General features: G+C 39.1%; 1 protein-coding gene across 1 annotated transcript in view; it reads left to right on the top strand.

Annotated features, from left to right (window-relative positions):
* Positions 1-20,735, top strand: part of LOC124776892 (enoyl-CoA hydratase domain-containing protein 3, mitochondrial) — a 135,241-nt gene that overhangs the window by 54,572 nt on the left and 59,934 nt on the right. The window contains exons 2-5 of the mRNA XM_047252078.1: positions 10,226-10,359; positions 10,435-10,570; positions 10,647-10,837; positions 12,374-12,534. Coding sequence (XP_047108034.1) covers positions 10,226-10,359; positions 10,435-10,570; positions 10,647-10,837; positions 12,374-12,534 — 622 coding nt within the window. The remainder of the gene's footprint in view (positions 1-10,225; positions 10,360-10,434; positions 10,571-10,646; positions 10,838-12,373; positions 12,535-20,735) is intronic.

Below are 20,735 nucleotides of genomic sequence, written 5' to 3' on the forward strand. Positions count from 1 at the left end.
TAATATTCATAGACAAATAAAAGTCTCTAATGATATGGCACAGGATAATGGAAGAAAAGATGACATCTAATGATATGCAATGAGATCATGGAAAAAAATATGAAATCTAAGATAGCTTTTATAAATATTATTCATGTTGCTTTAGTTGTTTTTCAACATGCTCTTCTCCTGTTGATACACACTTGTCTTTGCAGAATTCTGAGTCCATGTTTCTAATGAAATTTCTGTTCCCTGATGATGACTTGTGTGATAATATGAGCTTGCATTTTACATACTGAACAAATTGAGGAATAATAGCATTGTCTAATTTTTCAGTACACAAAAATTTTCCTGAACTTTGCTTTTTGCTCTTGGACCTGGATTTTTAAGAGGTGTTAAATCCTCGCTCTTAATCTGCTTTATTATATCCTCCATTTGTGAACTGGATAACTCAGCTATAGCTTAGCTACAATAAAACTGTTCAAAGATTGATAACACCAGTTCACAGCAAATAATAAAGAAAGCACTGCAAATGTAAGAATTGTTGGTTGCTGAGTCTCATCCAAGATGTGTCATAAAGGTACTTTTGTGGGGTAGTGGCCGCTATGGCACTTTTGATGATTGCAGATTCAGACCTGCAAATACCTGAGATATCTGAATGGCCGAACAGTGTGCACGCCACCAAGCATGGTGGACGATGTAACCCTCATCATTTTGATCTCCACTTGTACCCACAGAGACCCGTATATACCTGGTATACCCAAGAGATCCAATGTGATGACCTTGTTGACCACAAACAGGGCACAATGCTGTTTCCCAACATAAAGCCCAGCTGTGGGGTGCTGCATAAGTAGTAGCAGACCCGATCATATCTGCCCTGTGTAGGCCACTGGTAGATAGTGATTTATCAGTGGAACATTTTCAAATGGTTGAAGTATGCTATAGTTAAGCCTTCACATAAGGAAGGAAATACAGAAATACTGTCAAGTTTCCATCCAGTTTCATTTTTACCAGTATTCTCAGAAATTTTGGAAAAAGTAATATACAATCAGCTTCTTAATCATCTGACAACAAATACACACATCAAAAAAGTTTTGCATCTCCCCAGTTCCCAGAACTCCTGAAGATAGATGTTGACTGTGGATATTGTATCACAGACACAGTCCCTTTGACTGTTCAGAGATGTCACTAAACCCACCCAAAGATGTAAACAACTATGCATGAGCAGTGCCTACTAGACGGAGGGGGCCCGACAGCCAATCAGTTCCAGTCATTCAACAAGGAAGGATGTACACAGCTCGTGTTGTCTGTAGTTCAACCATGCCTAGACGGCCAATACCGCAGTTCGATCATGTCTGCATTGTTACTTTGTGCCAGGAAGGACAATCAACAAGGGAAGTCTCCAGGCATCTTGGAGTGAACCAAAGTGATGTTGTTCAGACATGGAGGAGATACAGAGAGACAGGAACTGTCAATGAAATGCCTCGCTCAGGCCGCCCAAGGGCTACTACTGCAGTGGATGACCGCTACCTATGGATTATGGCTCAGAGGAACCCTGACAGCAATGCTACCATGTTGAATAATGCCTCTTGTGCAACCACAGGATGTCATGTTAAGTCTCAAACTGTGCGCAATAGGCTGCATGATGCACAACTTCACTCCCAATGTCCATGGCGAGGTCCACTGATGAGTGGACCGATTAGTATCACACATGCCTTCAACCAGACAATTGTTGGAGACGTGTTTGGAGGCTACCCAGTCAGACTGAACACCTTAGAAACACTGTCCAGTGAGTGCAGCAAGGTGGAGGTTCCCTGCTGTTTTGGGGTGGCATTATGTGGGGTCGACGTACGCCGCTAGTGGTCATGGAAGGCGCCGTAATGCCTGTGCGATACATGAATGCCATTCTCAGACTAATGCAAGAGGACATACTACTGGATATTAGAGACACCGATGTGTACAGCAATCTGGACCATCACCTCTGAAGGTCTTGCTGTATGGTGGTACAACATGCAATGTGTGGTTTCATGAGCAATAAAAAGGGCTGAAATGATGTTTGTGTTGATCTCTATTCCAATTTTCTGTACAGGTTCCAAAACTCGCGGAACTGAGGAGATGCAAAATGAGGCATTCCAAAACTTTTTTTGATGTATGTATGTATGTATTGTCAAAGTCACAGTCAAAATTCATAATAGGTCCCGATACTGAGAAGGCTATCCACACATTTTGCAAGAATGTACTTAATTCATTAGACAACACCCTACAGGCTACTGGTACGTTCTGCAATCTGTCAAAGTCATTTGACTGTGTACATCATAATATCTGTTTAAGTAAATAATAATATTATAATGTAGAAGGAAATGTTGCAAAATGGTTCAAATACAATATCTCTTATAGGAAACAAAGGGTGTCAATATGGAAGAGATATGTATTAAGCTATTAGGCATCATCCAACTGGGAACTAATTACATGTGGTGTCATGCAAGGTTCTATCTTAGGGCCCTTACTTTTTCTTGTTTATATCAATGACCTTTCATCAGTAACATTACCAGATGCCAAGTATAGTCTTAGAAAGGTCAGTTTATGAAATTTTCAGAGACATTAATAAATGGTTCCTAGCCAACTCTTTGTCTACAAATTCCAGAAAAAAATGAAAGAAAAGAAAACTACATGCAGTTCAGAGCTCATAAGAAGTTCCCACCAGTATATGACTAAAACACAATGACAACTTCTTGGGCTTAAAGCTTTTTAATAAAATCAACTGGTAGCAGCATACCACAATATTGCTGAACCAATTAAATGGATTCTACTTAAATTGCTAACGTGGTCAGGCTTAGGTGATATAAAAATAAAAAAAAGCTAGAATGCTTTGCTAACTTTCATTCCATAATGTCGTAAGGGATTTATTTGGGGTAACTCATTAAGCCAAGCTAAAGCTTTCTGCGTCCAAAAATGTGTAATAAGAATTATCTGTGGTGTGAACTCAAGACTGTTCTGCTGAGCGCTGTTTGGGGAACTAGTGATACTCCTTAATGAAATTTGTTGTTAGAAATATATCCCATTTTCAAACCAACAGTTCATGGAATCAGCACTAGAAATTAGAATAATCTCCACAAAGATTTAAAGTCACTTACCTTGGTCCAGAAAGGTGTCCATTATTCAGGAAGACACATGTTCAGTAACTTGACAGCAGCAATAAAAAGTTAAACTACTAATGGAATTCAGTTTAATAGAACCCTAAACAATTTATTGGTGGCCAACTTCTACTACTCAACTGATGAATTTCTTATTGGAACAGGCTGATGTGTATATGTTACTAATAACATCAAATAATGTGAATATTATGTACAGAGTGACATCTGTACAAACATGGTGCAATAATGTGGTCACTGCAAACATGTTTTGAAAAATGATTCTTCTCTTTGATGACGCATGACTACAATAGCCTGAGATTATTACAAGCAACTCATTGCATTGAAAATTTATATGTTCTGCGACAAGGTTGTTATTATCTTTTAAATGAAATTATGTTTAAAATTAAGACCCAGTTTTCGCTTGATCATCCACATATAGCCTATTCCAGTCTGATTTGCTGGTGAATTTCATAGGTTTGTGATCTCTCACTTCCATAGCAATGGAAGATGAGGATGTCAGCTGCTGAATTTCTGACTACAGAGAATAAAAACTATTTACTCCATTTTTAATGTTTTTCATGCAACCAACTGTACTTATTATGTTCCACTAATTGAAAAGAATTCCAAATCCAAAAGGGTTCACCATCAGGCATATAGTGTGGCAACAGATGTATGATACACATGAAAATGTACATCCTCACACTATCACCTACTTAGGTGCTGTCAAAGGCATCTTCTACTCCATCAAAGGCAGAGCTACTTATGAAAACAGCCATATGATCTATGAAGTAAGCAGCAAACATTGTGCTGCTTTCTAAGTGGGTATGGCAGCTAACAGTTTATCTGTCTGCATGAATGGCTACAGCCAAACTGTGGCCAAGAGGCAGCTGGACTACACAATTTCCAAGCATGGTGCCCAACGCAATGTACTTCACTTTCATAATTGCACTCATCTGGATTCTTCCTACCACCACCAGCTTTAATGAAATGCACAGGAGGGAATCGTCCCTGCAACATGTCCTTCATTCCCGTAATCCCTCTGACCTCAACCTCTGCAAGCCCTTGTTCTCCACCTGCCTATTCCGTTGCTCAGTCCCATTCCAGCACCACACATTCCTTCTATCCCACAAACACACTTACTAATTTTCTTCCCGTCTATACTTCTCTACTCCCCCCCTGCCAGCTTACCAATATTGCACCAAACCATCCTGTACTGTCCCCACTAAGTCTCTGCATGGTCACACAGGCAGTACAGAATCTTCCCTCCATCACCCCTACCCTGCTATTCCTCCCTTCCCCACACCAAGCCTCCTCCATACCCCACCATCCACCCCAGCAGGTTGCTACTCACATCAGAAGTGGCCGCAGTTGAACCCTATTGCCCGGAGATAGTGGCCATGTCTGTGTGAGCTGTACTTGAATGAATATAGTGTGTTTCCTGTTTCAGAAGAAGGACTTTGTGTGAAAGATAAAATTTTTTAGCAGTCTTTTTCATTGTGTCTTTCTGTGACTCAATGCCTCCTCTGTGTGAAAAGCAGCAATTTGTCCTTTCAATTTTGTTATTATAACTACAAGTGTGATGGAGACAGGCAGTGTGCCTCCACCACAACTTTGAATACACTGCAGCTTATGCGAGTCTGAAATTGAAAATAAGTTTCATTTTTAAATATCATGAACTGTTAAGTTGTAAGGATATGTAAAATATATGAGGACATTTCGAAAAGTAAAGATACAATGGCTCACAGTCCTTAAATAGAACAGTTATTTAGAAAACGTCAGTTACATCTTATTAACTGGATTATTTGTTATTTTTCGACATAATCACCCCTGTTATCCAAACATTTGTTAAGTCGGTGCACAAGCTTTTGTATCCCACAGACATAGAAGGTTGCCGCCTGTTGTCGGAACCTTATTTCAACTTCATCTTTGATCTCTTCATCATCGTGGAATGATTTTCCACTAAGATGTGACTTCATGTAACAGAAGACATGGAAGTCGGTGGGCGCAAGGTCCGGGCTGTGTGGCGGATGGTCCAATACGTCCCATTTGAATTGTTTGGGTAGTGCTTCGGTTACAAGCGCTGTGTGAGGCCGAGCGTTGTCATGAAGCAAGCGGACTCCACTTGTCAGCAATCCCCTGCGTTTGTTTTGAATTGCCCTTCGAAGACATTTCATAGGTTGGCAATATGCGGCAGCATTAATTGTTGTTCCAGGAGGCATAAATTCTAACAGAAGAATGCCTTGTCTGTCCCAAAAAACAGAAGCCAAGATTTTCTTCACTGAAATCAACGTTTTGCATTTCTTCGCTTTTGGTGAATTCGAATGGTGCCATTGCATTGATTGTTGCTTGGATTCAGGTGTATGGTGATAAACCCACGTCTCGTCGCCTGTCACAATGTGATCAAGGACTCATCTCCTGCTTCAGCATAGCGTGTGAGGAAGTCGACTGCAAAGCCCATCCTTTTCTTTTTGTGTTCTTCCGTTAACAGTTTTGGAACCCAGCACGCATACAATTTCCTGTACCCTAACTTGACAGTCACAACGTCATAAAGAGTTGTCATTGACACGTCCAGTATGATCTGAAGCAATTCTTTCAATGTGACACGTCTATTCGTGCGAATTGCTTCCTCCGTTCTCCAAAGAAGGGCATCAGAGATCACAGATGGCCGACCTGTTCTTTGTTCGTCATGATCAGCGGTCCTACCTTCAGAGAAATGACGACACCATTTGGTTACATTTTGTCGATTCATAATGTTCCCATAAACAGAAACAATTTCTTTGTGAATATCCTCTGGTGGCTGACCGTTTGCATGAAGAAAACATATGATGGAGTGCACTTCGCATTTGGCAGGATTCTCATTTGGCGGGATTCGCAGCCATTTTAAACACGACCTACTCCAACCAGAAGCAACGTTCAACTGCCGAATGACCGTGAGGAGAAAGCTAACGGTTCAAGGTTAACACTAGTATTGCCAACTTGCTCGCCAAACCTCTTCTGTTCCTCTGGTGTATGGTGTATCTTTACTTTCCGAAATACCCTCGTACTTCAACATGTTGTAAAATGAGATAAATAAAGCTTATTCACATGGGAACAAATTTGAGCCTTACTTTTTTTCTTCTCATAGTGGAGAAATTACACAGCAGAGCAGATTGGTCACAAATTAAAAATTGTGGGTTAATCTGTAGCTGGTAAAACTTTTTAAAAGTTCCTTCGTTGGCAGACAGTGGAGAACAGCACATTTGAAAAAGAAAGGATGTGGTGCTGGGGAGAAGAAATCATTTCAAAACTTTTTAAAATTTCTTATATAAAACACATTACATTTACTATAGCATATGACTACAGTAATGAAAATATGAAATACACTAAAGAAGAACTATAGCTTTTCAGCTGCTATAGTCAAACATTACAAATATGTCCAAAACATATAGAAATCAGCAGTAATTTAGATCTGTAACTGGCTTTAGGTGGTTGCCTTGCAAAAACTGACTCACCATGTGTGCATCAATCACAGTTTCTCCCATATTTGCATGTAAATCTGGTTTCTACATCTACATCTACATTTATACTCCGCAAGCCACCCAACGGTGTGTGGCGGAGGGCACTTTATGTGCCACTGTCATTGCCTCCCTTTGCTGCTCCAGTCGTGTATGGTTCGTGGTAAGAACAACTGCTGGAAAGCCTCCGTGCATGCTCGAATCTCTCTAATTTTACATTCGTGATCTCCTCGGGAGGTATAAGTAGGGGGAAGCAATATATTCGATACCTTATACAGAAACGCACCCTCTTGAAACCTGGACAGCAAGCTACACCGCTATGCAGAGCGCGTCTCTTGCAGAGTCTGCCATTTGAGTTTGCTAACCATCTCCGTAACGCTATCACACTTACCAAATAACCCTGTGATGAAACACGCTGCTTGTCTTTGGATCTTCTCTATCTCCTCTGTCAACCCAACCTGGTACAGATCCCACCCTGATGAGCAATACTCAAGTATAGGTTGAACAAGTGTTTTGTAAGCCACCTCCTTTGTTGATGGACTACATTTTCTAAGGACTCTCCCAATGAATCTCAACCTGGCACCCACCTTGCCAACAATTAATTTTATATGATCATTCCACTTCAAATCGTTCCGTACACATACTCCCAGATGTTTTACAGAAGTAACTGCTACCAGTGTTTGTTCCACCATCATATAATCATAGAATAAAGGATCCTTCTTTCTACGTATTCGCAATAATTACATTTGTCTATGTTAAGGGTCAGTTGCCACTCCCTGCACCAAGTGCCTAGCCGCTGCAGATCTTTCTGCATTTCGCTGCAATTTTCTAATGCTGCAACTTCTCTGTATACTACAGCATCATCCGCGAAAAGCCACATGGAACTTCTGACACTATCTACTAGGTCATTTATATATAGTGTGAAAAGCAATGGTCCCATAACATTCCCCTGTGGCACGCCAGAGGTTACTTTAATGTCTGTAGACATCTCTTCATTGAGAACAACATGCTGTGTTCCGTTTGCTAAGACCTCTTCAATCCAGCCACACAGCTGGTCTGATATTCCATAGGCTCTTACTTTGTTTATCAGGCGACAGTGCAGAACTGTATCAAACATCTTCTGGAAATCAAGGAAAACGTCATCTACCTGGGACCTGTATCTAATATTTTCTGGGTCTCATGAACAAATAAAGCGAGTTGGGTCTCACACGATCGCTGTTTCCGGTATCCATGTTGATTCCTAGAGAGTAAATTCTGGGTTTTCAGAAATGACATGATACGCGAGCAAAAAACATGTTCCAAAATTTCTTCAACAGCTCGACGTCAAAGATATAGGTCTATAGTTTTGTGCATCTGCTCGATGACCCTTCTTGAAAACTGGAACTACCTGTGCTCTTTTCCAATCATTTGGAACCTTTCATTCCTCTAGCGACTTGCAGTACATGGCTGTTAGACGGGGGGCCAGTTCTTTCGCGTACGCTGTGTAGAATCGAATTGGTACCCTGTCAGGTCTAGTGGACTTTCCTCTGTTGAGTGATTTCAGTTGCTTTTCTATTCCTTGGACACTTATTGCGATGTCAGCCATTTTTCCGTTCGTGCGAGGATTTAGAGAAGGAACTGCAGTGCGGTCTTCCTCTGTAAAACGGCTTTGGAAGAAGGTATTTTGTATTTCAGTTTTACACCTGTCATCTTCCGTTTCAATGCCATTATCATCCCAGCGTGTCTGAATATGCTGTTTCGATCCACTTACTGATTTAACGTTAAGATCAGAAGATCTTCCTAGGATTTTCTGTCCAGTCGGTACATAGGATTTTACTTTCGAATTCACTGAACGCTTCACGCATAGCTCTCCTTATGCTAACTTTGACATCATTTAGCTTCTGTTTGTCTGAGAGGCTCTGGCTGCATTTAAATTTGCAGTGAAGCTCTCTTTGCTTTTGCAGTAGTTTCCTCATTTTGTTGTTGAACCACGGTGGGTTTTTCCCGTCCCTCACAGTTGTACTCGGCATGTACCTGTCTAAAACGATTGCTTTGAACTTTATTCATAAACACTCAACATTGTCAGTGTCGGAACAGAAATTTTTGTTTTGATCTCTTAGGTAGTCTGAAATCTGCCTCCTATTACTCTTACTAAACAGATAAACCTTCCTCCCCTTTTTTTTATATTCCTATTTACTTCCATATTCAGGGATGCTGCAACAGCCTTATGATCACTGATTCCCCGTTCTGCACTTACAGAGTCAAAAAGTTCGGGTCTGTTTGTTATCAGTAGGTCCAAGATGTTATCTCCATGAGTCGGTTCTCTGTTTAATTGCTCGAGGTAATTTTTGGCTAGTGCACTCAGTATAATGTCACTCGATGCTCTGTCCCTACCACCCCTCCTAAACATCTGAGTGTCCCTGTCTATATCTGGTAAATTGAAATCTCCACCTAAGACTATGACATGCTAAGGAAATTTGTGTGAAATGTATTCCAGATTTTCTTTCAGTTGTTCTGCCACTAATGCTGCTGAGTCGGGAGGTCGGTAAAAGGAGACAATTATTAAACTAGCATGGTTGTTGAGTATAACCTCCACCCATAATAATTCACAGGAACTATCCACTTCTATTTCACTGCCAGATAAACTACTACTAACAGCGACAAACACACCACCACCGGTTGCGTGCAATCTATCCTTTCTAAACACCGTCTGTGCCTTTGTAAAATTTCGGCAGAATTTATCTCTGGCTTCAGCCAGCTTTCCGTACCTATAACAATTCTAGCTTTGGTGCTTTCTATCAGCACTTGAAGTTCTGGTACTTTACCAATACAGGTTCAACAGTTTACAATTACAATACTGATTGCTGCTTGGTCCCTGCATGTCCTGACTTTGCCCCGCACCCTTTGAGGCTGTTGCCCTTTCTGTACTTACCCGAGGTCATCTAACCTAAAAAACCGCCTAGTCCACGCCACAGAACCCATGCTACCCATGCAGCCACATGCTGAGTGTAGTGGACTCCTGACCTATCCAGCGGAACCCAAACCCCACCGCCCTATGGTGCAAGTTGAGGAATCTGCAGCCCACACGGTCGCAGAACCGTCTCAGCCACTGATTCAGACCCTCCACTCGGCTATGTACCAAAGGTCCGCAGTTAGTCCTGTCAATGATGCTGCAGATGGTGAGCTCTGCTTTGATCCCACTAGCAAGACTGGCAGTCTTTACCAAATCAGATAGCTGCTGGGAGCCAGAGAGGATTTCCTCCGATCCATAGCGACACACCCATATGCAGAGACTCAGGTGTAGTTCCTTCTCACTCTTGACAGGGAAAAGAAAAGAAATAACAACAAAAACAACAACAACAACAACTACTACTACTACTACTACTACTACTAATAATAATAATAATAATAATAATAGTAATAATAATATTCCTGTTAACTTTTCACCATCTTTTACTTGGTTTACTTTTACTAAATAATTATTTTGAGATTTATCATCCCATTCTACACAGTAGTACAGATATTGCTTGCATCAACTTTCACATTCTGCTAGCAGAAATGTTTAAAATCTTCTTTCTTTTCATTCTGTCCTTTGAATTTAAATTCTTAATAGCTATGCATTATTTTTATATTTGACAGGTGGCAAGAATCCGAGGGAAACCAAAACATAATATGTCACTTAGTACTTCATGTATTATTGCAAATGAACCATTGACAAAGACTGTACAATATGATGGTGTTCGTAAAATAATCATGTCAAGTCAAAAAACGAGGTTTGTTGTTCTCAAGCACTTGAATTGCAAGAATTGTCAAAACTGAACCCTAATTTCCATTTGTGTGATTTTTAGGAATGCACTGTCCATGAAAATGATGGAAGACTTGATTGCAGGCATCACCTGCAATCAGAATGACCCTTCTCTCAGGTGTATTTTACTGTATGGAGAAGGGCGGGTGTTCTCAGCTGGCCACAATTTGAAAGAACTGGTATGTCAAAAACAGAAATTTATGGATTAATTACTTGTTTGTGCCTTCAATTAATAGCTGACAATAACTGTTGCAGACAAGCAAAGATGGGTCTGAATTCCACCATGAGGTTTTTGCAACCTGTTCTCGTCTGATGCTAGGCATCTTACAGTGTCCTGTGCCTGTCATAGCTGTTGTTCAAGGACTGGCTGCTGCTGCTGGTTGCCAACTTGTTGCTAGCTGTGACATTGCAATTTGCTCTGATAACAGCTCCTTCTCAACTCCAGGGTAATATATATAAATTTTATACCAGTATCTAATAAAGGAAAAAAGATAAAAACAAAAAAAGGAACTGGTATATTGAGAAAAAATTCTCTTAGTTATAAATATAGTATCAACTAAGCTATATGAAAATGCTTTGATTTTCTTTAATTCTGGAATTTGGCACAGTTTAATTTTTTAAGATGTCATTTTTTCGTCTGTGCTTACCTGCATTACTTTCCCACTCTCCACAATAGACAGCTTTCCATTACAAGCTGAGTTCATAATTATACAGAATTTATTGTGTCTATTGTGAATAATCATGATGAACATCCTGCTATAGTAATTAATTACTAAAAAAAATGAGGGGCACACCAGAAAGGAGTTACTTAAATGGGATGGAAATCACTAGATGAGATTTACGTGTACACACAGACAAATGATTACAACTTCTGTAAAATCAAATGACTTATTCAAGAAAAAGAGCTACACAAATTGAGGAAGTCAGTAATGTGTCGGTCCACCTTTGGGCCTCATGCGAGCAGTTATTTGGCTTTGTATTGATTAAAAGAGTTGTTGTATGTCCTCCTCAGGTATATTGTGCCAGATTCGCTTGCATGCACGAAAAATCTGTGACATGTAATATTAGATTATTAGATGATAGTTCTTTAAGCCTTGAAGTTATTTACCTCCTTTGGAGCTATTTACCTTGTCTTTTGTCTTCCTTTTGAAGTTATTTACCTCTTCTTCTTTGAAGACAATGTTACGGCCCCCAGCTTGCTCTGCCTAAATTTCTTCCTTCTCCAAAGTATTACAGATACTGGTAACACAGATAGATAGATCAGGTGAAACAAGGAATTGGTAAATGTAACTGATGTCGTACTATAACAGTTAGTGTATTTAACATCATTAGTGATCTAAACAGAAATCCGTGTCTTCTCTCTATTATACACTGGAAAAGACAGATAGTACAAGGCTGGTGAAAGATCAACATTTACAAACATGAGAAAATTAATGTTCTTCATCTTTTCTCGCTTGCCCCACAGACTTGATTGCTGTGTGGGCATATTGCATTTTAATCTTTGCCGTAAACTAATTAGGCAAATGAACGGGTAAAAGTAGACAGAAAAAATAAAACATATAGCCTTGTAGGTGAAGCAGCATAAGTTCCAATACAATATCTCAGGAGGACATCCAATAAATATATCAACAATGCCAAGTCAAATAACTGCTTGCATAAGGGCCAGTGATGGACCAATACATTATTGACTTGTACAATTTGTGAAGCTCTGTCTCTTGAATAAATCATCCAATTTTTCAGAAATCATAATCATTTGCTTGTGTACATGTTCTTCACATCTAGTGATTTCCATCCCATTTGGATAATTCTTTTGTAATGAATCCTTTTTCTTTTTCTTTTCATTCATTTTTTTTCGTTTTTCCAGTGGTGATTAGTACTTATACTTTGTGTTCTCATCAATGATGGCAATGGGAAATGAAACATATCATCAAAAAATTTGCAAAAACTCTGTATACAAATGAATTTTCTGTTCTTGTTTGCAGAGCAAACTTTGGAATATTCTGCTCTACACCTGGAATTGCTGTTGGTCGTGCAGTGCCAAAAAAAGTAGCAGCACACATGTTGTTTACAGGTCTTCCTCTTTCAGCTGAGGAAGCTTTAAGAGCAGGCCTTGTGAGCAAAGTTGTTCCTGCAGAAGATCTAGGTATTTATCTAGCAGTGCATTTCTCTTAAAAGTCAGTTTCATCTTTTTGTCGAACATATTTTTCTTGTTGTCTCTGTCAATATACAGGGTGTTACAAAACGGTACGGCCAAACTTTCAGGAAACATTCCTCACACACAAATAAAGAAAAGATGTTATGTGGACATGTGTCCGGAAATGCTTACTTTCCATGTTAGAGCTCGTTTTGTTACTTCTCTTCAAATCACATTAATCATGGAATGGAAACACACAGCAACAGAACGTACCAGTGTGACTTCAAACACTTTGTTACACGAAATGTTCAAAATGTCCTCCGTTAGCGAGGATACATGCATCCACCCTCCGTCGCATGGAATCCCTGATGTGCTGATGCAGCCCTGGAAAATGGCATATTGTATCACAGCCGTCCACAATACGAGCGCGAAGAGTCTCTACATTTGGTACTGGGGTTGCGTAGACAAAAGCTTTCAAATGCCTCCATAAATGAAAGTCAAGAGGGTTGAGGTCAGGAGAGCGTGGAGGCCATGGAATTGGTCCGCCTCTACCAATCCATCGGTCACCGAATCTATTGTTGAGAAGCGTACGAACACTTCGACTAAAATGTGCAGGAGCTCCATCGTGAATGAACCACATGTTGTGTCGTACTTGTAAAGGCACATGTTCTAGCAGCACAGGTAGAGTATCCCATATGAAATCATGATAATGTGCTCCATTGAGCGTAGGTGGAAGAACATGGGGCCCAATCAAGACATCACCAACAATGCCTGTCCAAACGTTCACAGAAAATCTGTGTTGATGACGTGATTGCACAATAGCGTGCGGATTCTCGTCAGCCCACACATGTTGATTGTGAAAATTTACAATTTGATCACGTTGGAATGAAGCCTCATCCCTAAAGAGAACAATTGCACTGAAATGAGGATTGACACATTGTTGGATGAACCATTTGCAGAAGTGTACCTGTGGAGGCCAATCATCTGCTGATAATGCCTGCACACGCTGTACATGGTACAGAAACAACTGGTTCTCTCGTAGCACTCTCCATACAGAGACATGGTCAACGTTACCTTGTACAGCAGCAACTTCTCTGACGATGACATTAGGGTTATTGTCAACTGCACGAAGAATTGCCTCGTCGATTGCAGGTGTCCTCGTCGTCCTAGGTCTTCCCCAGTCGCGAGTCATAGGCTGGAATGTTCCGTGCTCCCTAAGATGCCGATCAATTGCTTCGAACGTCTTCCTGTTGGAACACCTTCGTTCTGGAAATCTGTCTCGATACTAATCCATACATCAAATGGGCATCTGCCAACTCCTCTTTTGTAAACATTGCAGTGATTGCAAAACCACGTTCGTGATGAACACTAACCTGTTGATGCTACTTACTGATGTGCTTGATGCTAGTACTGTAGAGCAATGAGTCGCATGTCAACACAAGCACCGAAGTCAACATTACCTTCCTTCAATTGGGCCAACTGGCGGTGAATCGAGGAAGTACAGTACATACTGACGAAACTAAAATGATCTCTAACATGGAAATTAAGCGTTTCCGGACACATGTCCACATAACATCTTTTCTTTATTTGTGTGTGAGGAGTGTTTCCTGAAAGTTTGGCCTTACCTTTTTGTAACACCCTGTATTGGCTAATAGTATTTGTCTTTGGTTTTTCACTTAATGGCAGAAACTCAAGTTTGTAGTTTTGATTAATTCACATCTTTCTGTAATTATTCTTATCATGTACTTCCCAGAAGTGTGTATGAAATAGGAAAGTGAGGTTGTCAGTGAAAGCCAATAGCTAATACTAAGTTAAGATTTATTACAATAGTACAGTAGTAACAACTGAGTATTGCTGTCTTGAGAATAGACATCACTTGTGTTTCTGCAGCGTACCATAATTCACAGAACCATAAGTCATTAAAAAGATTTAGCAAAAAATTTTTTACAGCTCATTAATATTAAATAGTCAAGACTGATTAAATGATGGAAACTAAACAGGTTCCTATTTGCCCTGGAGTGGGACCAGTTGTGTTTTGGTACGATGGGTTTCACTCCATACGTGAACTGTCACCCAGCTGATATGTATGGCAACTTTTACTTTACAAATATCTTATGGTCTCCATTCGTGATATAATTTGCTGTAGTGGACCTGCTATGCAGTGCCACTAAACCATGACATGCCCTCTTCACAATGGACTTTTTCACATTGCGCACGGGTGGGTGAAAGAGAGCTTCAATCTATTCAAGCTACTAAAATGACACAGTCACTTTTGCCATAACTCTTATGTGTTACAACTGAAATGTTTCCTCTATACATCATTTACAATTGAGAATGAAAACAACCTCTCTTAATTTGTAGCGCACAATAGACCACACCATGTGTTGATTTACTGATTGGACATTTCAGACTAACTGTTCTCATGTATGTTCATGAATTGTTCTGGTGTTTACATTATCACCTGTGCACTTTCTTGTATGATCTCCAAGACACTGCTAAGCCATGCCTCCAGTCCGTAAGCAATCCTCTCCAGCAGATGGAGATGCTTGCTCACCATTGTGCCTTGTCCATGTTCTGCACCAACATCTTTGATGTCCATCTACGTATGTGGCAAACCAGAGCACACACAGTGGGATGTCCCACACTTAACAAGCACATAATCAACATTTACAGTTTCAGTGAACATCTTTTTTGGCCAGATTGGTTAGAAGTGGAACACGCTATTCCACAGAATCAACATGTTACACCTCAAATGTCCTTACTGAGATGAAATATGTTGTGTAACTCAGCTTACTTGACCAATTACAAACATTGCATATTTCAATTAACTGGTGGTATATTTTCTTTTCTTCTTATGTAGCTGTATCTTGTTTCGTACATAGGTATATCTTATCGCACAAGACAAGATCTCATCTTCTGCTATACAGTTCATTAATAATAATAATAATAATAGAATAACATAATTTCCACTGTTTTTGTAACTTTTTGTGGATTATTCATGGCTGATTTTCCATGACAACAGCACATCTTTGGGCTGCACGTTCTGAGAGGAGGTGACTCCACCCTTCAGTAAGTGGTGCGGAAATGCTGCACCCATGAATCTCATGACATCTGCACAGAACAGCATGCCATTTCCAACATGCAGGGTTGCTCTTGCCTTAATTCTAAAATACAATGATGACTAAACTTCACAATCATCTTTCTTGTTTAGAAGGACATACGAGTGACCTATCATTTCACTTGAAATTACATGTCACACTTCAGTGATTCAAAGTATCATCACTGCTCAGGTAAGTCTATTAGCCATTGACTGTTTTGGAGAACACTTCTACAACATGATGAACTGTCAATGTACAAGTTCCTACCTCTGTAAGAGCTGCACGTACCCCTTTCTCTGTGGGCAGATACCACATAAATACCTTTTTATCTTTGTGGATGAGTCTATCTGTATTAATTCCTCTATACAAAAAATGGGTCAGGTCATTCCATCTATAGAGTCACCTGACCAAGGATTATATTGTCCCTTCCATGAGTTCACCTATCATTGTCCTCTCCAATACCTATGTAAAATTGGGTATGCCCCATCTTAAATCTTTAACAGTGTGCACAGCCTCTGGTTCTTATATTTATGCACCTCAGTGACAAAGTTTCTCTGTAGCATATCGACTTCCAGTAAATACTTGTCAGTGATTGTCCACCAGGGATCTATTCATTGCTACTAAATTATAAGACTTATCTGTAGTCTTTATTATTAAAGTGATCACATTCTGCTACATCAGAGAACAATGCAAAAGTACAATTCTGAGTGTTTACCTTCGTGAAACATTTTTTTTTTGCTTTCTTTCTATAGATAAATGCTCATTTCAAGTTCTGTTGGGGATAATTCTTAGTTTACCTTTAATTTTTGTTTAATTGTCTCAATATTTATAAGGTAAGGCTTATCTGCTTAATGAATCATCAATCCTTCAGCGTTATACCACTGAATGTAATATACTAATAACTATAGACCTTTTATTTCACTTCCTTAAATCATTTATTCATTAGAGCTCTCCCATCAAAGTTAATGCAAATCTTTTGTATTAGTTTGTGCACCAGTTGTTAAACAGTTTGTTGGCACTCCTTTATCAGAGATATCAATAGACTTAGCTATCACAGCAAAACAATTGAATCATCAAACTATTACTTTTTCGCTTGCATGTTAGCATGTCATACTCCACATAGGGTAAGGTTTCCTTTCCCTTCCTTTTCCCCCTGTTAATACATAATATTGCTATCATTTAACACACATAAATATACATAATTGTAGTGAATACACTGCATTAAAAACGCGCTGCCATTACATAATAATCATACTATTTGTATCCTGTCTTGGTGTTTTTGTTACTCCTCGGCTTTTCCAAGAAAACAGGTTTTACTATCACTGTGTGATGTGGTTTTGAGAAGGGTTCTGCTGTAGAAATTACTGATTGTGGAAAGAAGGAAGATATAGTCAGTACTCATGTTGGAAAAGAAAGAAAGGAAAACTAACAGTAGGAGTGTTAGGGCCAAGGAAAGACAGAAGACAGACTGCAAAGACAGACTGTCGTACCACCCCATACCTCAGGATCATCTCCCTGCTAGATTCTTCACCGAGATGCCAGAGGATGAAGAATGTTCAGTGTACCTTACAGAATGAACTTCTCCCTGCTTCATCAGCACTGGCCAGAAAATTGATTCTAATACCTCTCTGTATTGAGGTTGTAGAGAGTAATAACACGACTAAAAGAAATTGTTGTAAGAAGAACTAAATCTGAGCTCTGTATGTACAGGGTGTATAAAGTCCGGTAACACTTTCAGTTATTTATTGCGCAAGAACCAAACATTATGCACATATCATACATATGTCATTTTGAAGAGAAAGCCTGAAAGTTTTTTTCATGTATGACGCCACAGCATAGTTTGGTAATTTGCCAATAGTCAGTGCTAGTCGCAAACATGGCGATTTCAGGTGTGGAGCAAGCTTTATGTGTGCTGTTTCATGAAATGGCCTCCACGATCACCAGATCTTATTCCATGTGTCTTTTTCTGTGGGGACACATTAGGGATATGGTGTATGTACCACCTCTACCATGTGGTGTAGCAGAGCTCCGGGAGGGAATATGGGAAGCGACTGCCACAGTTGACGATGCCATGCTTGGACAAGTATGGCAAGAATTCAATTAACATATTGATGTCTGCCGGTTCACTCATGGTTTGCATATTGAATGTTTGTAAAAAAAAAAAAAAAGTTCCAGAGTTTCTCTTCAAAAATGCAAAGTGTATGACATCTGTACAATGTTTAGTATTTGTGCAATAAATAATTGAAAGTGTTCCCAGACTTTATGTACACCCTGTACGTGTTCACTTACAGTATTCAACCTCCGCTATAAAAGGTAATGTAATCCCAACCATTATTTTTATAGAAGGTAAAGAAAAGGTAAAAAATCCCTCATGGAAAACATACAAATTAACCTTTCAATGAATGAAGGAAATTTTTGCAGGATGTTTATTATATTTTAAAGCACATGTGAGTGACCATGCACACATAATCACACTTTAAAGGAGATCTTAAATCATTATGTTGCTTGTAGTCACTGTTGATTAATTTATTCTTACATGCTTAGATCTTAAGTAACATAATTTTACTGTTATTGTATACTTTATAGGTCCAAACAGAATCCTCATCCATTATATTTACCTCTAGGATAGGACAGCAATAAATGGATTTTGGTTAAAGACGACAGGGAAGAATGAGTACAAGAAATTTCTCCAGAGAAAATGAAATGTGGAGTACTGAAATAGTTATCTTGGACACCTGACAGGTGACAACCTACCAAACCTGCAAAGATCACAGATTCTTCTGGGAATATTAATTTCTTTAACGTGTTGGTGTTGTATGATCCCTTTTCTTGATCAGTCTCCAGGTCTAAAAGAGTATTGCTTTTGGTCGAGGTATGCCTAGCATCATGAAGTGTCCACTGTCACATGGAAAAAATCTTGGTGGTTTCCTGCTTCAGATTAGAACTAAAGTAATACTAAGTCATCAACCTGGAATACAGGTGTAATGCCTTTTTTACTGAATTTTCATATTCTACTTTCTGCTTATTTTTGTAAATTTTCCTTCACCGTATTCTGTAATTTTTCTGCTTTAATTTCTATTGAAGGTGGCCACTTAAATAACTTTAATAGTGGTCATCAGTGAAAGTTTTATTTGTAATCTCTGCCTGTGGTAAACCTGCAGACATGTGGGGCAGCACATTCAAAATAATTTGGAAGCTGGGAATCAGCTGAGCCCATGTGATATTGTTATTAGAAAAAATATGTTCTACAGAGGCATCCAATCTCTTTCATTACTTATTCACAAGGCTCATTGTCGGTGGGATTTTGAAATAATTAAATGTTTTATTCCTTGCCACACTATAAATTCTTTTAACTTATTGCCTATAAATTGTGGCCCATTATCTGTGAGCAGTTGGGAAGGCTTACCTGCTATTCTAATGTACTCTCTCAAGTTGACCTGGTTGGTAGGATAAAGTCTTATTATATACTTCAACCAACATTCTGTCAGTAAAAAGATGTAAGTGACCCCTCCTTGACCTGTAGATAATTGCCCAAAAAATCAGCAGCATTTAAATTGTGCATTTCTTTTGTATTATTGCATGTAACTTATATTGTAGATGGCTATTATCATCTTTAACCTTCTGGCATACATCACAAGATCATAGTAGCTTTACTATTTTCTGACTTAAGTTTTTAAAGTAATAAAATTTATATACTTCGTGCACTTACATATACCAAAATGTCCAAATCCTTTATGGATTAATCATATTAGATCTCCTGCAACATTCTGTGGTATGCATGATTTCCAACCAGATACAGCAGTATTTAATCTGCAGAACAAATTACCATCAACTGTCATCCATAATGCTGCCTCAGCTGGTGACAGCAATGTCTGTTCACATTGCTGAAATTTAGTGCTAAAAATTCATCTGTTTCTATTTCCTGCTTTCCTTCTTAAGGATAGGGTTCCAACCTCAGTATTGCTGTAACTTGAGGGTAGGAAATTGCTTGCGAAAATGACTCCAGGTCCCTCGGTTCATCTCATATCATTCATACGTAGAGGTAATTGTGACAACACTTTGGGAGCTCAGTTCTGAGAATCCTTTTTGTAATTAATTTCTATTTGGAATTCTTGTAAAAGAAAGGCCAACCTCATTAAACCGTTGTGTAGTAAGTTGCTCTCCATTGAGAATGCTAATGCATGATGGTCTGTATAAATCATTATTTTTTTGCCCCCAGTTCAGTGTTTGGAATTGTCGAATACTCCAGACGATAGCTGGTAACTCCTTTTCCATACATGTGTGACTTAACTTGTGCCAATTAATGCTTCTACTTGCAAAAGTGATAATGTTATGTGGTCCCCAACTTCAGGATTCCATTCCCCTTGAAACAGTTCCGAAGTGACTCACTATTCTGAAGTATCGATTCTAATTTAAATGGCTCATACATCATAGGATGGTTCAGCATAGGCGGATTCGCTAATGCTTCTTTAACATTCTTCAAAGCTTGTGATGCCCCTTTGTCCCATAGATCTTTGTTTGAATAATGTTAATAGTCCAGGATCATTCATTACTTGTCCATGCACATATCTACAATAAAATCCTGTTAGACTGAGAAAAGAACATAACTCTTTCATGTTATGGGGTTCTGGACAATCTTTCATAACCCTTAACCTTTCAGCATCAGGTTTGATCACATGTACCACTGCAAGATTTCCTAAGATCTTTAACACCTCTCTGCCAAAATAAGACTGGACAGTAATATATTTCTCATAAAACTTCTGTAAAGTTTTTGTTAATAAGGTACAATGCTCTTTCCATGTCTTGATCACTATTAAAATATAATCTACATAAATAATCAATCCTTGTAACAGTTCCTTCCCCAAAGTCTCGTCTAAAACATGAATAAATACTGAAACTAAAATATTTGAGCCCAAATGCAGTACTTTGAATTGACATGACTTTCTGTCAAACAGGAGGGCTGTATAATGTTTCAGATTTTCATGTAACTTTACTTACTAATATGTGGCTGTCAAATGCATTGAACTGAAGTGAAGTGTCTGGCTTGTTCAAACCTAACTCGCAATTCATTAGCATACATAGGCCTAGCTCTTTCAGTTTTGATATGTTTGT

The sequence above is a fragment of the Schistocerca piceifrons genome, chromosome 2 (assembly GCF_021461385.2).
Source record: "Schistocerca piceifrons isolate TAMUIC-IGC-003096 chromosome 2, iqSchPice1.1, whole genome shotgun sequence".
NCBI classification, from domain to species: Eukaryota; Metazoa; Arthropoda; class Insecta; order Orthoptera; family Acrididae; genus Schistocerca; species Schistocerca piceifrons.